This window comes from Strigops habroptila, chromosome 4 (assembly GCF_004027225.2).
Source record: "Strigops habroptila isolate Jane chromosome 4, bStrHab1.2.pri, whole genome shotgun sequence".
Classification (NCBI taxonomy): Eukaryota; Metazoa; Chordata; class Aves; order Psittaciformes; family Psittacidae; genus Strigops; species Strigops habroptila.
In genome coordinates this window covers 75603001-75621805 of record NC_046358.1, presented here as the reverse complement: position 1 = coordinate 75621805, position 18805 = coordinate 75603001, and the positions used below count along the sequence as shown (strand labels likewise).

Here is an 18805-nt window from a genome sequence, read left to right as displayed (position 1 = left end):
GGGCGCGGAGGACGAGAGGGGTCTCTATGAGCCGCAGCTGAGCCGCCCCGGCGGGACCCTGGGCGCCGCAGGCAGTGCGGAGCAGCAAATGGAGCAGCAAATGGCACAGATGAAGAAGAGAATAGAAGTGACTGAGGAGGGGATGACGAAGGTGAGGAACCGTCCTCAGGATGGTGCTCGTCCTCGGCAGGGCACCAGTCACGCTGCCACACTGCTGCTGATGGCCTGCCGGTCGTGCCCTACAGTGCTACAGTGCGGTGTGCCCGGTGCCACATCCTGCCCTGCACAGGGTCCTGCTCAGCGTGGCAGCCTGCCCTGCAGTGTCCTGCCCCACACTGTCCTGTCTCATGCAGTGTCCTGCCCTACACAAGCACTCTGCCCTACATAGTGTCCTGACTTTGCCTTGTACTGCCCTACACGATACACTGCTCTGGGTGGCGTCCTGCCCCGTGCAGTGTCCTGCCCTACACTGTGACATGTCCATGTCATGAAAACCTGCTGCCCCAGGAGCAGGGAGCCTGGCAAAGCACGCTCCAGTGGCCCCAGGTTCACTATGGGGACTAACTAAAAAGCAGTGTTTTAACACAGCCTCTGGCCAAAGGTGGTTTTGGTCACTTCTCACCTGCCCCTGGGGCTCCAGTGGTGCTTGCTCTGAGATTTAAGTCTGTTGGGTCCCATCCTGCCCTGGCAGCTGTGCTTGGGCAGCTGGGGTCACCCTAGGCTGGTCTTTTCCTTTCCTCTTTTATTTTCCCTTCCCTTTCCCCCTTCCCTGTTCCCTTTTTCCCTTTCCTGTTTCCCCTTTCCCCTCTTTTCCTCTTTCTTTTCCTTTTCCTTTTTCCCTTTCCTTTCTTTTCCCTTTTCCCTTCCCCTTTTATCCTTTTTCCTTTTTTCCTCTTTCCCCTTTCTCCTTTCCCCTTTCCTCTTCCCCTTTTCCTTTTCCCTTTCCCCTTATCCTTGGTTTTTCCTTGCCTTGCCTTTATCCTTCCCTTGCATTCCCTTCCCTTCCGCACAGCGAGTGTCTGAGCTGTGAGTGACAGCAGTGCTGCCTTCCAGACAGGCTTTTCCCACGCCATGGCAGGATCCTGTGGGAGACATCACCACTGCACAAGGTCAAGCTGTTTGGCTGTTCAAGTTTAGGCTCTGAGTAGGAAACGCAACATGTACCATCAATGCCACCTTCCTCGCTTGCACCGCACGTTTCAGTGCAAGGATGAGTTGTGCCCTGCTGTTGTCTTCGCAGGCAGCATGTGGGGCTGGCCCCCAGCAAACCCAGCACTTCATCACTTGTGAGACCTGGCAGTCCCGGGCCAGTCCCAACTCACATGTTGTGACCATGGCTTAGAGCACAACCACAGAACAAAGGGAAAAGGAGACAGCACTTTGCCAGGGTGAGGCACTGGAGCTGAGGCACTTGTCCCCTTCGAACACCTTTCACTTCAGTCTGGGGGAGCTCCATGGGCATGGCTATGGGCTGGACAGATGTGGCTGATGCTGTGACAGCCCTGTGGGGCTCAAGACATCCCCAAGCCCCAGTCTTCACTGTGTACTGCTTAGCTTCCCGTTGTTCCATGTCCCCCAGGTAGCCTGTGGGTACCCAGCATCACTGACCAAACCTGTGTTCCTCAGGTCATGGACATGCTGCAGGAGATGCTCACCACCATCTGCTCCCTGAAAACCACCGTTGAGGGCTTCGAGGGTGAGCTACATCTCCTGAAGGACAATTTCCACAAGGTGCATGCACAGAGCTGGGACAGATGCTGAATAGCTCTCAGCAGAGCAGTTGGGCTCCTCAGGCACCTGCACGCATGGCGAGGGTGGACGGGGTGACAGAGATGAGGTCCGGAGCTCGAGCTCCCTCCCACCCCAAGGCCAAGCTGGGAGATGGGGGATCTGCCCTGGGGCCCAGGGGTTTTGAATAGACATTGCCTGAAGCCACGGTTGGGTGCTGCCAATCCCTGCCTGTCCCTGCTGATGCTGATCCTCACCATTCCCAGCCCCTGGAGATGCTGACCCCCCTGATGCCTCTGTTAACAGGCTGGTCTGGAGGAGGTGCGAGAGCGGTCAGTGCAGCAGGATGAGTATAGCCACCTCCTGCAGAGCATCCTAGACCAACTGGTGAGTGGGGGAAGTCCTGGCAGAGGGGCTGGGAGCACTATGTGCAGAGACTCAGCACCCAGTCCCTGGCACTGTCCCCAAGCTGTCCAGGGCCAGGCTTTTCCAAATCCTTATGGAAAATACCCTCAAGCCTCCCAGGGGCTGCCCTGGCTGCAGCAACCTGCGTGGGCAAGCATCTGGCCCCACAAAGGTTCTTCTGGCACGATCTGTGTCACCTTTCCAGCCACCAGAGCAGAACCACCCATCTGTGGGTGCCCTGGTCACCAACACTGCTTTTGTCCCTCCTGCAGTGTCAGGAGGATTTTACCCTCTAGATTGAGGCCCTTGGGAGGCATGCAAGGCTGGAGGTGGGATGGCACCGGGGGTGGTGGCAAGGTCTGGAATCTGCCTCCCCATCCCGGGGGCTGCCCAGGCGCTCTCCTCCCAGAGCAGGGCGAAGGGCTGATTTCTCTCCTGGTCACAGGTGGAGGTGCGTCAGGAGCTGCGCTGGAGTTCTCGCTGCAGAGCACCCACTGGTGAGGTGCGTGTTGGCTCCTGGGTGCCAAGCTGCTTTGCTGAGGGCTGGCAGCGCTTCTTGGCACTGGAATGGCATGGGGCTCTTCTCTCTCCCCTAAACCTCAGGGGCTGTTTCATTTCAGAATCCCTCCAGTCGGGAGCTCAGTCCTGAGGCCTCGCAGGAGCTGGGCCATGAAGCCTCGTGCAGGCTGAGCTGGATGCTGGAGCAGCACGAGACTGTGGAGACCCACGTCAGCCACCATGAGAGCCAGCTCCAGCAACATGGTGTGCACTGACATCCCCACCATGCTGGGACACCATTCTGGGTTGTGCCACCAGACCATTGCCAGCACTGGTGGATGGCAGCACCATACTCAGCCATCCCATCTGGGTCCCCAAACCACTGCAGCCCCCATGTCCCTCTGCCTCGCTCCCAGCCACACTGGCATGGCTTGTGGGACCGTGGTCTTTGCCCTCTATGACATCCCGGTGCTGGGCGAACCCGGGTCCTGGCCACAGTGTTGGAGGGGCTCTACAGCCATTAAACAAACTTGGGTTTTTGATGGTGGTGTGCTGGGGGCCTGCAGGAGCCAGCACTGCTGGGAGCAAAGCTTTGGTATCTGTTTTCAGCAGAGTCAATGACCTTGGAGGACGTTGCTGTCCGACTGGAAAAGGTGCCGAGTGAGATAAAACACCGGCAGGATGGAGGAGACAAGGTGCTCAGCTGCCCGGCCTGGGGGGGACACTGCCTGAGGACCTGCGACCTGAGCCCCACACCCTGCTTGCCAGGGACGCACGCAGGCATCTCTCAGGATGTCCTCAAAAGCCACTCAATGGGCTCAACCCATAAGCATCCCTATCTCACCCAGGTCCTGTATCCACCCTGTTTCTCACCAAGGGCCACATTTGTTCTCCCCAGGGCCTGGATTTTGGCAGGGAGGTGCTGGGCCAGGTGAGACAACTGCAGAAGCAGTGCACGAGGCTGCAGGAAGCTGCGGAGCGGCTGTGGGGTGACACCAAGGACACCCAGGTGAGCACTCAGTAGGTGGCTGGGGGTGCGTGGCAGTTGGTGGTGGAGCACCCAGCCATGAGCATGGTGCTGCTGGAGCAGGGCTTGGGTCTTGAGAGCAAGCAAAGGCATGCAGGGATGGCAGCAGGGCTGGGGGTGCACAGGGGATTGCTGACACCATGCCCCCCTCAGAAAGCAGACAAGGCTGCGCTGGAGACCAAAGCGAGCCAGGAGGAGCTGCAACATGCCATGGTCCAGCTGAGTGAGATGATGCAGGACCTGCTTCAGAGGATGTCCCAGATGGACCAGGACACGCAGAATGCCCTAGAGAAGCTGCATAACAAGATGGACTCCAAGGTAGAAATGTCACCCAGAGGGTGGTAGGGATAGAGGGATGCACCAGGCCAGGGAGCACATCCCTGTGTGGGGAGGGTGAGCTCTCAATCTACCAACACCAATAAATGATGATTCTTGTGCCATGGCTGACCCTGTGTCCCAGTGTGCCCCCAATGTCCCTCAGGGGCAACAGCATCCCTTGAAATGGGTCTTATGTCCTAACAAGCCCCCCTGCCTTCCCTACAGCTGGACCATGCGGCACTGGCTCCCCTGCAGGCACAGCTGGAGCAGGTGAGGGGGCTCATCCAGCAGTGCCTCTGCCAGGGACCCTGCAATGCCGGCCGTGCTGCCGGCTTCAAGAGGTGAGGGCTGCTGGGTCCCCTCCTATCCCACTCTCTCCCTTCCCACCTTATCCCCTTCCATCCTCTCCTGCACTGCCCCATCCCCTCCCCTGCTGTCCTGTCCTCTGCTACTGTCCCGTCCTCATGCTCTTTCTCCCACCCTGGCCATGGCATGCTGGCCACCCATGGGACCTCACGCCATCCCTGGGTTGCTGGCAGAGCACTGAGCAGCTGTACCTGTGTTGCAGGCAGCTCTCTGGTCCAGCGAAGTGCATCTCCTGCAACAGACACCTGGCCACGGCCCCGGCACCGTGAGTACTGTGCATCCCTCAGAACAGACCCTCACGCTGCGTGTCCACTGGGGACCACTGCCTGACTTGGCCTTCATATCCTCACCTGCAGGCCCTTGGTGACCATCCGAAAGGCCAGCCAGCTCCTCCAGCCCCAGCCAGCCAGCGCCTCCAACTGCCTGGCGCAGCAGCTGCCGGAGAGGTGAGGTTTGCCAGGCACCACCATGTCCCTCCCTCTCCCTTTGGGGTTCCTCTCCCTGGGCAGGGAGCACCTACACTACCCTTCCTACCTAGGGCTAGCCAGGGCCCTCGAAGTTCTGCCAGGCCACTGTCCACCTCCAGCTCCCTCATCACCGTCTGTCCCTGCGGACACCCAGCAGACTTCATCTGCAAGAACGTAAGCTCCTTATCCCCATGTGTCCCTGTGCTCTGGAACCCACCGAGCCCCCGTACTGGCATGGTGGGAGTCCTGCGGGGTGGGTGCAGCCTCGGGGCACCTCCAACCTCACCAGCTGCTCTTCCCTCTAGAGAGAAGTGGATATTTTGGGCATCAATGGGGTCATCTACAAGGGCAGGCTGAACTCACCGGGTACCAACAGGACCGTCACCATGGGCAAGGACTTCCCATGTAGGGGATTAGCCCTGGGACATCGCATGAGCTCTGGCCAGGCCGTACAGCCACCTGAATGTCCCACTGTCAGCGCCTGGGATGGTGCTGTGCCCCTCCGTGGCAAAAGCATCAGCAGCCTCTCATCTCCCTGTGCTAACAGTGTCTCTGCTTCTCACCTCGAAGCAATGAAGAACCCCCAGGCCCGCACCCGGCACACCACAGAGAAGATGGTCCGCATCCCCAAGTATGGCAGTCACTATGTGTCCCCATACTCACGTGAGTGCCTGTCCTGTGTGTCCCCTGTGCCACCAGCCCCACCACATGGCCCCAACCTGCTGCTGTGCACTCCCTGAGAGGCTCCCAGGGGTGTTGCTGGAGGTGTCATGCCCCATGCAAGGCTGTTTGTCCTTCTGCTTTGCAGGTGCTGCCATGCAGATGAAGACAGGCTCCGCGGGGGGCCAGTGGCACACTGCCATGGGCAGCAGCAGGACTTCAGGTGTCTGAGCTGGCCAGGGGGCTGGGAAATGGTATGGGGATCTGGGGAGGGGATGGGCACCGCCAGGGCCTCGGGGAATGGGTGGGGGGAGTGCCACGCTGCCCTGGCAGCTGCTCACTGTATGGGGTAACACTGCAGACCATAAAGATGCTGGCTCCTCCATTGCCTCTCCTGTGCAGTTCCTAGGCTAGCGGGGCCACATGGGACCTCCTTGGGCTCAGTGACCACAGCCAGATGCTTTTGGGCTGTGCTAGATGCCCGTGAGCTCTCCCTCACCAGTCAGATGTCCAAGTGCATGGTCTGGGCCTGGGTTTCAGAGTCACAGAATGGTTTGAGTTGGAAGGGACCTTAAAGCTCATCTAGTTCTAACCCTATGCCACAGACAGGCACACTTTCCACTAGACCAGATTGCTCAAAGCCCAATCCTATAGCTCCTGGTAGCCCTGGGACAGCACAGGCAGGTTCCCCTTCCCACCACCCAGGTCTCCATGCGGCTTTACCTGTGTTTCACAGGCAGGTGCCTCCCTCCAAGGCTGGGGACAGATCCCTTCTCTGTGTCCCCTGGGTGGGCTCTGTCCCTTACTCCTTGTCTCACGAGCCATCCCCGCTCCCAGCAAGACTCCACACTGGCCTCAATGTGCTCAGGCCACCACAACTGGGACACAAGCCCTATGGCCCCAACTCGCTTCAGATGCCACCAGCTTGGCCCAGTCCACCTCAGTGGGGCAGGACTGAGGCACACAGCCCCAGCACGGCCCCACACAGGGAAGCTCACGAGGGCCAGCACTAGCTCCAGCCCAGGTGAAACCATCACACCTACCATGTTTATTTTAGCAACACAAATAAGAGATTGAAATTAATTATTGACTGGTGAGCGCAGGGATGCAGCCTCCTGGGGAGAGGGCTCAGCAGGGAGGGCAACTCCAAGGGACCTGGCTCCTCTCATCCAGTATAGGGGGAATAGGAGCCAGGTCACAGCAAGACACCCAGTATCTGTGGATGACACGCAGGGAATCCGAGCTCTCGCTGCAGCCCTGCCATCAGCCCAGCCCTGCTCCTCGTGGGGTCTCACACCCACAGCTGATGTAGTGGGGCACATCTGGGCTGGCTTCTGCTGGGGCTGAGCCCTAGCATGCAAGTGGCCAAAGGGGGGCGGCAGTCACTGCAGGCTGCGACAGGCTGTGTGGAGCAGCACACACACACAGCACAGATGCAGCCAGCCCCAGCTCAGAGGCACAGCATGCACAGAGCTGCTCAGAGAGGAGATGCTGAAACATCCCAGGCCCAGGCCAGCCTCCCCTGCATCCCGCCGCTGCTGCGAACGAAGCAAGGACACGGGGTTCAAAGCAGAAGAGCGTGTATTGCAAGCGGCTGCGGCGCGTCCAGAGGGACTTCCAGCCACCGGGAGAAAAGAACAAAGGGGTTAAAAACGATCCCAGTCTCTAGGGTTACACTGTGTCATGCAAACAGCCCCGGGGCAAACCCCATCCCAGGAGGGCAGGGGAGGGTGCGCTGGCCCAGCCGGGCCACTGTGGGTCACCCCCTGCTCCCCATCGTCCGGGCTGGGTGAGGGGCCAGACGCCTCCCCGGGAGCTGGTGTCCCCCAGCCCTGCTCACCAGCGAGCACGGAGCATGCGGGGCAGAGGCTGCGGCCGAGCAGGAGCAGCCTTTGCTCTCTCCAGCCCTTACAAAAACAAGCTGCGTGGGGTGTCTGCCCTCCATCTGCTCAAGTGGGGCCAAGGGATGGGGGGAAACACTCAGGCACAACCCACTCTGCCCAGTGGGGTGGCCCAGGGGACTATGAAGAAGGGACCTCCTCTGTAAATGTCACTCGCATGCAAACTCCGGTGTCCCAAGAGAGGAGGGGCGCTCCCTCCCTGAGAGCCCGCAGCAGCAGCGGGGTCCCAGGCAGAGGCCAGCACCGGTCCCATGTCCCACGCAGCCTCCTGCTGTCTCTGGGGAGCTCTGTTCAGCTCGAGGACAAGTAAAAACTACTTCAAACCAAACCCATGCAAGGCAGCTATTTGCTCGCGTGTCTCTGCGGCTGCCAGATGCCTGGCAGCAGAGTTCCTCTCCTCTTCGGGGAGGGGGGGGGGGGAATAGATATTTATACGCAGGGGTCCCCGCCGCGTTCGCTCTCCGCCGCGGCCTCATCTCTCCGCTTCCATGGTCACATTGGCCTTCTGTTCTGCTGTGGCCTGCTGGGAGACGGCGGCTGGCCAGCCTGCGGGCTGCGCCGCGGCGGCCGGAGTCCACATGCTCTGCTGCTGGCCGGGGGGCGAAGCCGCGGGCCAAGCGGGGTTGAAGGCCCCGTGCTGGGGCAGCGGCGGGGCCGGAGGTGGTGGGGAGGTCGCCATGGAGGCCACGGGGCTACTGCTGTTGAAGCTCTCGGAGGCCTTGAGGCGGGAGAACATGGTGAGGGCATCGGGGAAGTTGGGTGGTGTGGCCGGCGTGTTGGCAGGAGTGCACATCTGCGGGAAGGAGACACAGCGTCAGGCGTGGGGGAGTCCCGACCTTCTGCCTCCCACCAGGGCCCAGCACAAGACCCCTCTGCCTCCACTGCTGTGGCACAGGGAGCCTCTGGACCCTTGCTCTGCTGACAACATCGCTCCCAAGCAGCGGTTATTTAAGACTGAAGAGTAATGCCGTGGTGAGAGCTCCTGTCAAGAGGGCACAGATGGTACCTGGCTGCGCCCACTCCTGCACCAAGGTGAGGATGCCTCAACTCCACAACTCGCTGGTGCTACCCTGGGCCTGCAGCTTTCTGGCTCAGCTCCCACTTCACGGGAGACTGAGCACACTCAGGGCCACCAGGCACTTGCTCTGCACGCTTACTGCATGCTCCGTATCCCCAATCGTCCTGGAGAGTCAAATGAGACGACAGCAGCCAGCAAATCCCTAAGACACATCTGCCCAAGCAGATTATGGGCTGCCGTGGCTTGAGAGTTAAGGGACTGAGTTTGGGATTAGCTGGGAGAGAGCGGAGGCCGGCAGCACCCACGTGCACGCACGCTCTCTTGTGTTTGTAAACATATCCACACACTGCACACGCTGCGCTGGAGGCCTACTCCAGCTCAGTTGCTCCAGCGAGCACAGGAGGACTCGTGTACATCTGGGCTGCGGGGTGGGAAGCATGCATGTATGTGCATGTGTGTTTACACAGCCTACAGGGGGCCAGTGCTCCAGGCTCCCCTGGGCTCTCTCTGCCATGTTGGTGCTGTTCTGGACCACTGGCGATGCCCAAAGCACCCTCCATCAGACATCCCTCTCTGAGGAGCAGTCCCAACCCCTCTGCAGGGTGTGAGGGCAGTCCCAGACACACTGTCCCACTGTGTAGGACAGGCTATGCCATCCTTAGCAACTCTCCAGGAAAACCTTCCTTGGCAGGCAGCTCTGGCAGCGCCTGCCCAGACCTCCCTGCCTGCTCTCCTGAGGCTGTGAAGCAGCGAGCTGGGCACCAGGAACAGCCAGCAGCACCCGCCAGCTGGTGCTGTGCCCTGGGCGAGCACTGCAGAGGTGGGAAAGCACTTACCATCTGATGGTGGTGGCTGTAGGGGATGTTCGTTTCTTGGAAAAAAGCACTGAGAGCAGTCTGGAAAACAAAAAAGAAGAAAAAGAAGATGATGTTACCACTAGCACCGAAACTGGGTACCCACCTCACCTCCGCATACAGCAGCAGGGCTTTGCAACACCCCAAAGATGATCCAAAACAGGCCCTGGGGGCTAGACCATGCCCGCAGCCCCCGTGCCCGCATGGGAGAGCATTGTGAAGAGCTGCTTTCATGTCACCAAGAAGGGACCCGGGCCTGCTGTCTGCCTGCACCATGGTGAGCAGCAATCACACCTATTTGGGATCACTGTGCTCGTTGCTGAGAAGCAGACACTGCTGGAGCAGACCCCAAAAGGCGTTTCACAACTCACAATGGTGCTCTGCAACCACTGTGTGCAGGGAAAGGAGGGAAATGAAATCCAAACCCAGCAGGGGAAGCCCAGCAGGAACCAGTTAGATGCATGTCCTTAACAGGACAAGATCACAGTCATGATATTTGTGCCGGGAAATCCCCAGGGCTGGGGCTGCAACAGGTAGCCCACCCCACACACCAGAGCATTTCCAATCCAGTTGCAGGCAGGGTACGGTTAGGACTGACATCACTTCGGTTACTTCCAGTTAAGACCCGTAATAACCTGGTAAATATGTCACATGCCACAGGCATGTGAGAGGACAAGCAGGGAGGGAACACTGGGAACACAGGCTGCCCAGGAGGGCAGACACCCAGCCCAGGTCTGGGAGGAGCAGAGGCAGCCGCAGCTTTGTGGAGACTGGGCTGGCGCGGGACGGGTGAAGATGAAGCTGACTCCTGTTCTGACTTAAACTCAGAGCTAGAAAACAATGGTTTTATTTGGTTACAGACCAGAACTGACAGAAACGCTAAGAGAATTGGTTTGGATTTGGTTCTGGTTGGAGAAAAAGCCCCATTCAACCTTCTCCCTTGCACCCTGCAGGTCTACAAGACAGGGTAGAAGGCACAGGGCTGCAGCCAGGCCCTGTCACACCACCCAAGACTTTGCTCCCTTCCTGCAAGCTGGTGCCTGGGGCTACCCAAGCTGCTAACACATAAAAAGCAGAAAAACCTAGAAAAAGCAGAGGCAGTTGTACCAAACACTGCAAAACTGCAGCAGCCACAGTCCTGCCACCACACACGCTCCTGTGTCACACACAGGGACGGGATGAACGACAGCAAGCCAGCTCAGCTCGCTGATCCGATGGAAAACTCTCCTGTCCCAAACACCCAGGCTGGCAGGCGCTGGGAAGGTGAAGGGGCTGTGCCTGCACCACTGGGGAGCTGGAGAGCCGGGGCTGGCCACTTGCAGAGGGGTTTATGGTTTCGTGGCTGAACGGTGGTGAACCACCAGCCAGACCAGGTGGCAGCCAGGAGCGGCATCTGCAAACAACAATCCAGACCTGGGTGGGGAAGCAATTGCTGCTGTAGAGACAGGCAGTTCCCAAACCTCGGGGAGAGCGTACAATAGCTGGGCTGTGGAAGCCCTTCCCTGCAATAGCTGCACTTCTCTGTCTGCGTTGAATAACACAGTACCCGAACCTTGCACCCAGCCAGGCTGCGACCGGAGAGGCCTCAGCACCCTCAGGCACGGCCCACCGGGTTTCAGCAACAGCCATACAGCAGGAATAGGGTCTGTGGCCCTGGAGACCAGCTCCCTGAACAGGCTGGCAAACATCTATTAACCAAGGGAATGTCCAACAAGACATGGACGCTTCTGAGGCAGCGATACCCTCCACTGTTACCCTTCGTCCTGGGTGAGGTCTGATATCAACACCACAAGCCCTATCGCTCAGACAAGAAGGACTGTGATAAGAAAGGGGGGTAACAGCAAACAGGAAGCACGGGCAGAATTGTGGGCACAGCCAGATACCATAAGCTGGTTAAATCTGCTCTGTGCTCCTGTTTTCCAAGTGGCCTCGTATCTGGGATTGTGCCATCAGCAGACAGGGACAGAGAAAGTCCCCACTGTCCCCCTGAGCTGCCCACCAACCCCTGCTGGTGCTGGGATAAAAGCTGTGACCTGGGTGGAGGAAGCCCTCCACCATGCCTAAAACACTGCGTCTCCTCCCCTCCAGCTGCCCCTTTCCAAGCATGGCAGAAGCAAACCCTCTGCCCACCATCCATGGGAAATGCTGCCACCTCCAAAGGACCCAGGACCTGCAGCAGTCTCGCCCCAAGCAGGAGAGAGGCCCCTCGGTGGCACAGGGTGCCAGGGACACACATGTCACCAAAGCTGCTGATGCTGCCTGGTCTCCAGCCAGCATCACAAGTGCTGGGGTAACTGGTGCAACAGCAAAGCCAATTAATGCTCCTCTGCTTGAGAAAGAGCCCAAGACACTCCTCAGCCCTCACCCTGCACCAAAGGCCCCATCACCCATGTCCCCCTGAGTGTGAGTGGGGCACATGCACCCACTGCCTGGCCACACTTTGCAGGGGACCAGGCCACTGCACATCCCCCCCAGGATACAAAACCAGGAGCTTTGCCTGAGGCAGATCACACAGAAACACTGCCAGGCTGCCAAGAGGCACGTGTGGTGACCCAGTGTCACAGGATGGCTGCAGGGGCTCGGGGGAGATCAATGCAAGGAGACCTGGGTGCTAAGGAGAACAAGCTCAGCCTGGAGGAGCTGGACACCAGCCCTCTGCAGCCGCTCAGATGGCTGTTCTGTTTCTGTTTGATCCCCTGCCCAAGCTGCACTTGAGCCTGCTCCACCTCGACTGCACGTGTGAGCTGCAGCTGCTGCCAGCACAGGGGATCCAGCAGAAGGGAGCCCATGGTGCCAGCGCAGCCCTGGGGACACCCTGCCCTTGAGTCACAAAGGAAAGAGAAAGGGGCTCAATGAAATACAAACACATCAGAAGAGGAAGCGGAAATCCAACCACGGACACAGCAAGCAGAGCCAGGCACCTGCTCCTTCTCGTTCCCCACACACAACCTCACTACACTGAACAGAGACACTGAGCACCAAGAAAAAGGAAGGAATGGGTGGTTTTTTCTTATCCTTTCCAAGCAGCCCCAGGGGCAATTAGCGCATAACAAAGCCAAATAATACTCTTCTACCTGGGAAGGAGCCCGATCCAGTACTCTGCAAACTCTGAAATGTCTCCCTGGTAGCCCGCTGGGTTTCGGCCATGGTTGGAGGTACCTCCTGCGCTCCCTGGCTTCTTCCAAAAAGCCAGCACCTGTGGCCCTGGGCACCGAGCGCCAGCCTTCACCCAGAAACACTTCAAGTTGCTTTCTTCGGCCTGTAAAGCTGCCCCTGTGATCAGCCGTGGCACTGCTCCAGCAGCTGGAGGGCTGGCACAGCCATTCCTGCTGGCACCCACCGCTGCTGTCCCGGGAAGCATGGCAGAACTCACGGTGCTGCATGAGAAAGCCTGCCCCGGGTCCCTGTGAACCAGGAGTCATGGCAAGCAGAACAGGCAATCCACACACTGCCGATGAACTGCCCCGTTCCCCAGGGACAGAGGGAACGGCAAAATGAGCAGCTTCCTTGTCGAGCCCCTGAGCATCGCACAGGCTCTGATCAGTTTGCACCGCATCAAAGGCAGCTGCATCCCAAACAGTTTCCTGACCTCCTGCCCTGCTCAAGGTCCTGGATCACATTTCTTCCTTCCAGACAAACTCCAAGTCTGTTGGGGGCGGCAGGACACCATGCACAACAAACCCTCTGCAGCCCCCACTAGCCACAACAGCCCTAAAGCATTACGGGCCCAGGAAAGTGGTCCCAAAACATCAGGATCCCACCAGCCTGAAGTGTTTCACAGCAGCCTCCCTCTCATTCCTGCTGGTGACCCAGCACCCTGTGACCTGTCACAAGCAGCAAGCAGGGTAAGTGCCCACTTAGGAAAGGTCCTGGGCAGGACAGACGGACACCAGGAGTGCCCCAGCCAGGAGGGATGTACGTTGCTGGGAGAACCCAACTCCTGGTGTCTTGTCACTGGGCCATCTAGCTCACCTCAACTCCACTGTGGAGATCACCTCACCCCATGGTGGTCTTGCAGGCAGGAGCAACATCCTCAGGGTGCAAGCGAGCTGCTCCAGCTGACACCGTGCCCCTGGAGCAGCACTTTGAAGGTGAGGAGACTGCTAATTTACCCTGCCTTCACTCACACTGAACTTGCCTGAACTCCACCAGTTTATACTCGCTGCAGATGCGGGCCAGCCACAAACGGGTACTGCGCTAGAAAAACAAAAGCCTTGGAGTATCCCAAGCAAGAGGGGGGAGCAGGCTGGAGTCGGGAGACACCACCTCCCCAGCGCAGCTCCCTGAAGAAGGCATGCCCAGCGGCCATTTTGCAGAGGGAATTATCTGACCGTTGCACCAAAAGTGAGTGGGAACATGGTAACTGCTCATCGCAGCGTTTGTTTGCAGCCCAGCTTCCTCTGAGTCATGTGAGTGCCAGGCCGGCAGGAGACGGCCGTTTGTACTTGTGCAACTCGCCAAACGGTGGCAAAGTTCTGCGGAAAGCCTTTGGAAAGAAAAGCTGGAACTTTTGTCATCCGTTTCCCAGCGCTTTTGCGACACGCGCGGACGTGGTGGAAGCGGATCCCGCCCACCCCAGAGGGCCACTGTCAAGCTGTATTAGTAAACAAAACCCAGAGCACGTTACGCATGCAACACATACACCGCCAATGGTGCTCCCGGCAGCGGACTGTGGTTATTAAACGGGCACGACAGAGGGGAACACCGGCCCCGGAGTTTCACACATCCCACCCTCTCGCTCCCTGGCCACCCATAGCTTGGCTTCAAATGCCTGCTGGCCTCTCATTTAGCATCTGGGAATGCTGCGAGCGCACACAGGATCGCATGGCAATGAGCTGCCTCCATGCCTGATCCATCCGACACATCACGTTTCAGAACAACCCCCCCCGAGCGAGGCCTTGCCAGCGGTGCTTGCACCCACCCGGGGTGCTGCGGGAGAGGTGCCCCAGCCCCAGGGACAGACACAGACTGAACCTCCCGCTCTCCACACTGACTCAGACCTCCTCCTGCATCACAAAACACACTTCCATGACAAAGGTGCCATTAGCATCAAATCCACCAGCTCCAGACTAGAGAGCTGCTGGGGCTGCACACGGGAAACCGATCCTATTTCAAAGGAGCCGTGCTTGCTAAGCCCGCGGTGCTGCCCGCACTTCAGCTCGGGGCTCTCTGGAGGCACGGAGCACCTGGGCAGGCCGCGGGGAGCTCCCACCCGCGGCGTTAAGCCCTGTCAATACCCCGGAGTATCCTGCCTGCGAGCAAGAGGAAAAGGCGTCTGGAGCCAGGAACGCTGTGACCTACAAAGTCTCCTCTCCCACGGCTGCCCGAGGACTGGCTCCCGGCGGCAGGGACGTGGGAACGGCTGGGATGGGGGTTTCCAGCGCACGCACACGCGGGAGGGCGGGCGCGGGGCCGCAGGAAGGGGCCGCGGCCGCGCCGGGCACCCCCGGCCCTTCGCGGTGCCCCCGCCCCGCACCCACCCGCGCGCCGCCGCTCCCCGCCCCCCGCGCGGGGCCCACGCGCGCTCGGCGCGCCCCACGCGCACGCACCGCGGCGCGCGCGCAAAACCCCCGCCCCACACGTCCCCGTGTCGTCCCCCCCCCCACCGCGGGCCCACGCCACGTGCCGGCCGCCGCGCTGCGAGGGGGGTATGAGGGTGCTGCGGGGCGGGCGCACACACACGGGCACAGGCAGCGGCGTGTCCCCGCAGCGCCCCGCCGGGCGCGCCCCACGCCCACCGCGCCGCCCGAACCTACCCGCTCGGCCCCGAGCGCTCGGCGGGGGCCGGGTCCCGGGGCGGCGGCCTCACCTCGAACTGCCAGTGGGCTGCCTGCAGCAGCTGCTTGGCCTGGTCGGCGGCGCAGCCGGCCGCCAGCACGAACTGGTTGATCATCACCTGGTGCTTGAGCTCGTCCATGGCCCCGGCCCCCCGCCGCCGCCGCGCCCAGCCCGCCGCGCCGCCCCCCGCCCTCACGGCGCCGCCACCATGGCGGAGCCGGCGCGGCTCACGCCAATGTTTACTGGGCACTGACTCACGGCGCCCGGCGAGCCCCGCCGTCGGCCGCCAGGGGCGGGGCGGGAACGGGCGGGGCGTGGGGCGCCGCCGGGAGTTGTAGTTCCCGCCCGCCCCCTCGCCGCACCGCCTTACGTCCGCCCGGACTACAACTCCCAGCAGCCCCCGCTTTGTTTGCGGAGCGGCCTCCGGGCGCCGGCGCGCTTTGAGTGACTCTCCACGCCGACCAACCGCCGCCCGCGGCTTGGTAGTACCTGACCGTATATGGTCAACAACGCCGCCGCCACCAATGAGAAAGCCGCGGGGGCGGGCCGGGGCCGGGGCGGGGCGGGTCACGTGGGCGGGCGGGGGGCTGCGGGCGGTGTTTACAGTCGGCCGCATGCGGTTTCCTGTTGACGTGCGGGGAGCGGCGCGGGGGGGTGGTAACGGCCGCGGCGGGCCCCGGACCCCGGTAACGTTAGCCGGGCGGGGCCGATGTGTGTGTGTGTGCCCGTCAGCCCCGGCGGTACCCCCTCCCCGCGCTGTGCGGGCCCGCCGCCGCTGCCTCAGCCCCGAGCTGCCGCCGCCTCACAGCCCCGGGGGCTGAGGTGAGGGGGGCGGCGGCGGCGGCGCCTTGGCCCCGGGCCCTCCGTCAGCGGTAATAAATGACGGGGGTTGTGCGGTCCCCTCTGCTCCGGTGTGACTCCCTCGGCCGCAGCCCGTCCGTGCACGCCGCCACCCCGGTTGTCGAGGTGCGAGAGGAGAGCAGGCAGCGGGGGAAGGTTCTGGAAGGTGCTGGGGGCTCCTGGCAGCGTGAAAGGACGCTTTGAGAGCTGGGCACTGCCACAGCAGATGCACGCAGGCGCTGCAGGGCGCGGAGCAGGACAATGGTGTTGCTAAGTACCAGGAAACGATAAGCAGGCAGGGACAGGCGGTTGAGTGGCCAGGGGGTAGCAAAGCAAGGGAAAGTGGGGTGAGATGGGGGGCCTCCAGCCTCCTCCGCCTTTCCTGAGGGATTCTGGGCTCTTCCCTGCAGCCTGTGTGGGGCCTGAGCCTCGCTGCAAGCAGTTTGTTCACTGGCAGGCTGACCCTGGCCGGCGTTTCGCGTATGGCTGCAGATATTTGTGAGCCATGAGGATTAATGGCTGAAGCTCAGGCAGGTCACGCGTTTGGCCTGGGGGGTTTGCAACCTCTGCTGCTCGGACACAGATTGTGTCTAACTCTGACTGCCTGGTAACCATCTTCTGCATCCTGTTGAGGAACCAATGGAAAGTACTCCAGGCCTTGGAACATTCCAGGGCCAAGGGGCTTCCCTCCTCCTCTGCTGCTCAAAGTGAGAGTGCAGAGGGTGGTGGCAGCAGGGCACATCAAGAGGTGGCCAGTCTAATTTACAAGGTCAGGACAACCACAAGAGGAGATGTGAAGCAAAGCAAGGTGTGAATAGAGCTGAAAAAAACCAAATCTCCTGAAGGATTATTTCAGTCGGAGAGAACGAGGCATTTTTAGAAACCTTGCAGTTGGAAGGGAGGAGGGTTGGCCCGTGCCCAGCAGGGCTTTAGGGAAGGGTTGCAAGCCCTTTGGAGCAGGGCAGTGTTTAGGGAGGCAAAGTTCATGGGCTCGCCACTCCTGGTGAGGAATCACTGCGTGTAGTTTCCAGGGCACCTGAACCTTGTTGTTCTACATGTACCCAACAAACAAACCAAGTGACAGCACTGGGGAGGGGACAAGTGAGACAAAGCAACTTGCTTCACTGGGTAATAAACCCCTGAGCAGCTGGACTTTGGATGAGCTGCTCCGGTGAGTGGGAGGTTTGCAGGCAAACACGCTGCCTTGTTTACACGGGCATGCTCAGAGCTGCCTCCCCTGCAGAGACGTCCAAGGAGAGTCCTGAAGGGCAGGTGGTGGTAGCTGAGAAACATGCGTGGCAGTGGGAGGGTGGGTGTCCTTCCAGCCTCTGTGTCATCACCAGGCTGGAGCTCTGTGGAGTCATGCTCCCCGGGGTTATGTTCTGGTAACTGAAGTCCAGCTTCAGAACTCGTTTCTTGCCCACGTTTTGCAGGAGGGAGAGATGTGGTGGGTGCCAGCTGGGTCTGGGACATAGTGACATGGCCCTTGGTGATGGCAAACATGCAAATGGAGCAGCAGGGAGCCTTGAGAGCTGGCAGAGGAGGAGGGCTCACAGCCAAAGGATCCCTCCTCAGTCCTGCTAGTCCTGCTGCTCTTCTCCGGGTCATACTGGAGAACGGCTCCAGGCTCACATTTCCCTGGATGCCAGCAAATAGGGCTGAGCTGGAAGGAAGTGCAGGAGCTGAGGCCTCCTCACCACCCCTGGGGCTCTGCAGAGTCCTGGGGGCAGGAGCCCCGGCCTGGCTTTGCTCTGCTCCTCCCCAGCTTGATCACTCTCACTCTGTGCAGTGATGGCACCCAGGGTCTCGGGCACTCTCCTACCTCGAGAGCAAGTTTTCATCCCTTTGGGCTATGTCAGGGCCTCCCACCTTCATGCCTTCCTCCCTTCCCATCCTCAGCACGGTGCAGGCAGGGCCCAGGGCTGGCAGCACCACGCTGGTTCCAGGAAAGTGGAGGGTGAAGGTGCAGAACCCACCCCCGGTGCCACCACTGGGGTTGGTGGGGCTGTCACTGTCACAGGGCTGAGGGGGGACAGTGTCACTGTCACTGGGGGGCTGCTGTTCCTCCAGCCTATGGGACCCATCTGTGCTGGTGCTGGGTCTCCCTGTGCGGGCTGGCAGGACAGCCCGGCTCCCTGCCCCGAGTCACCCACTCTGCTTCCCCCGTGCTGCTGCGGCGGGACCCGGAGGAGGCGAGTGGTGCAATATCCTGCCTTTGTGTGTGCCAGCGCCGCGTCCCGCGGGCCGGGCGGGGGTGAAGGAGCTGCCGTTCAGTGGAGGTGCTGCCCTTCAGCTCCACCGCTCGCTGGGCCCCGGGGTTTGGAGCGGAAGGGCTGAGCCCGGCGCTGGCACGCCGCTGCTATTGTACTTGCCTGTCACATACGTTTCACCGAGCGGGGCCCGCAGGGAGATACTCTGCAGCAAAGGCTCCGGCCCTCCCAGATGACAATAACCCCCTCGGGGGCCCGGCTGCTTCCTCTGAGCTCCGGAGAGCTGCGGGGCCCGGGAGGGACCTTCCCGCTGGTGGAGGTTCTGCACGAACAAAACCCTCCAGACGCTTCCCCGAGCCCCGGCAGTGCCAACACCCTGCTGCTTGCCGGGACACCAGCTCTCCCCCTGGCTTCCCCGCTTAACCCATGTGGTGCTGGGCTCCCGGTTAGCAGCACCAGCAGCCGTGCAAGGAAGATGGCTACTTCTGTCCCCAGAAAAGCTCAGGGGACAGCTTTGGGGCAGTTGCCTCCAGCTGCCTCCTTGGGCTGGGGCAGAGCAGGATGCTCTTGGTGCTCAGGGTGCAGGAGGGAGGGGAGAGAGACCCTCATCTTCTGTCCTTGTGCAATCTCCCCTCCTTGCCCTGCCGCCTGGTGCAAACATGGCTCTGCTTTGCCTCCGTGCTTACCCCAAAACTGGTTCCCAGCACAGCATGGGGAGACAGAGCCGCTGAGCCT

At 60.7% G+C, this 18805-nt stretch overlaps 2 protein-coding genes across 2 annotated transcripts; one reads left to right on the top strand and one right to left on the bottom strand.

Moving 5' to 3' along the window:
* Window positions 1-3002: 3002 nt before the first annotated feature.
* C4H16orf96 (chromosome 4 C16orf96 homolog) lies at window positions 3003-5952 on the top strand. The gene is made up of 9 exons (XM_030482266.1): window positions 3003-3326; window positions 3530-3640; window positions 3812-3976; window positions 4202-4317; window positions 4545-4607; window positions 4699-4788; window positions 4881-4983; window positions 5115-5472; window positions 5618-5952. The coding sequence occupies exons 1-9, from the start codon at window positions 3249-3251 to the stop codon at window positions 5698-5700; spliced, it is 1167 nt and encodes a 388-aa protein (XP_030338126.1). The 5' UTR covers window positions 3003-3248; the 3' UTR covers window positions 5701-5952.
* Window positions 5953-7032: 1080 nt separating this feature from the next.
* On the bottom strand, window positions 7033-15350 carry UBALD1 (UBA like domain containing 1). Its single transcript, XM_030484796.1, has 3 exons — window positions 15052-15350; window positions 9225-9284; window positions 7033-8163 (listed from the first exon to the last, which is right to left on the bottom strand). The coding sequence occupies exons 1-3, from the start codon at window positions 15157-15159 to the stop codon at window positions 7843-7845; spliced, it is 489 nt and encodes a 162-aa protein (XP_030340656.1). The 5' UTR covers window positions 15160-15350; the 3' UTR covers window positions 7033-7842.
* Between the last annotated feature and the right edge of the window lie 3455 nt (window positions 15351-18805).

Excerpts from the sequence above, each read along its gene's own strand:
- UBALD1 (XM_030484796.1), bottom strand. The coding sequence starts at position 15,159 with ATGGACGAGCTCAAGCACCAGGTGATGATCAACCAGTTCGTGCTGGCG. Across the intron at positions 9,285-15,051 it reads CAGCCCACTGGCAGTTCGAG|ACTGCTCTCAGTGCTTTTTT; the intron begins GTGAGGCCGCCG and ends TTTGTTTTCCAG. Across the intron at positions 8,164-9,224 it reads ACAGCCACCACCATCAGATG|ATGTGCACTCCTGCCAACAC; the intron begins GTAAGTGCTTTC and ends TCCTTCCCGCAG.
- C4H16orf96 (XM_030482266.1), top strand. The coding sequence starts at position 3,249 with ATGACCTTGGAGGACGTTGCTGTCCGACTGGAAAAGGTGCCGAGTGAG. Across the intron at positions 3,327-3,529 it reads GGCAGGATGGAGGAGACAAG|GGCCTGGATTTTGGCAGGGA; the intron begins GTGCTCAGCTGC and ends TGTTCTCCCCAG. Across the intron at positions 4,984-5,114 it reads CAGACTTCATCTGCAAGAAC|AGAGAAGTGGATATTTTGGG; the intron begins GTAAGCTCCTTA and ends TCTTCCCTCTAG.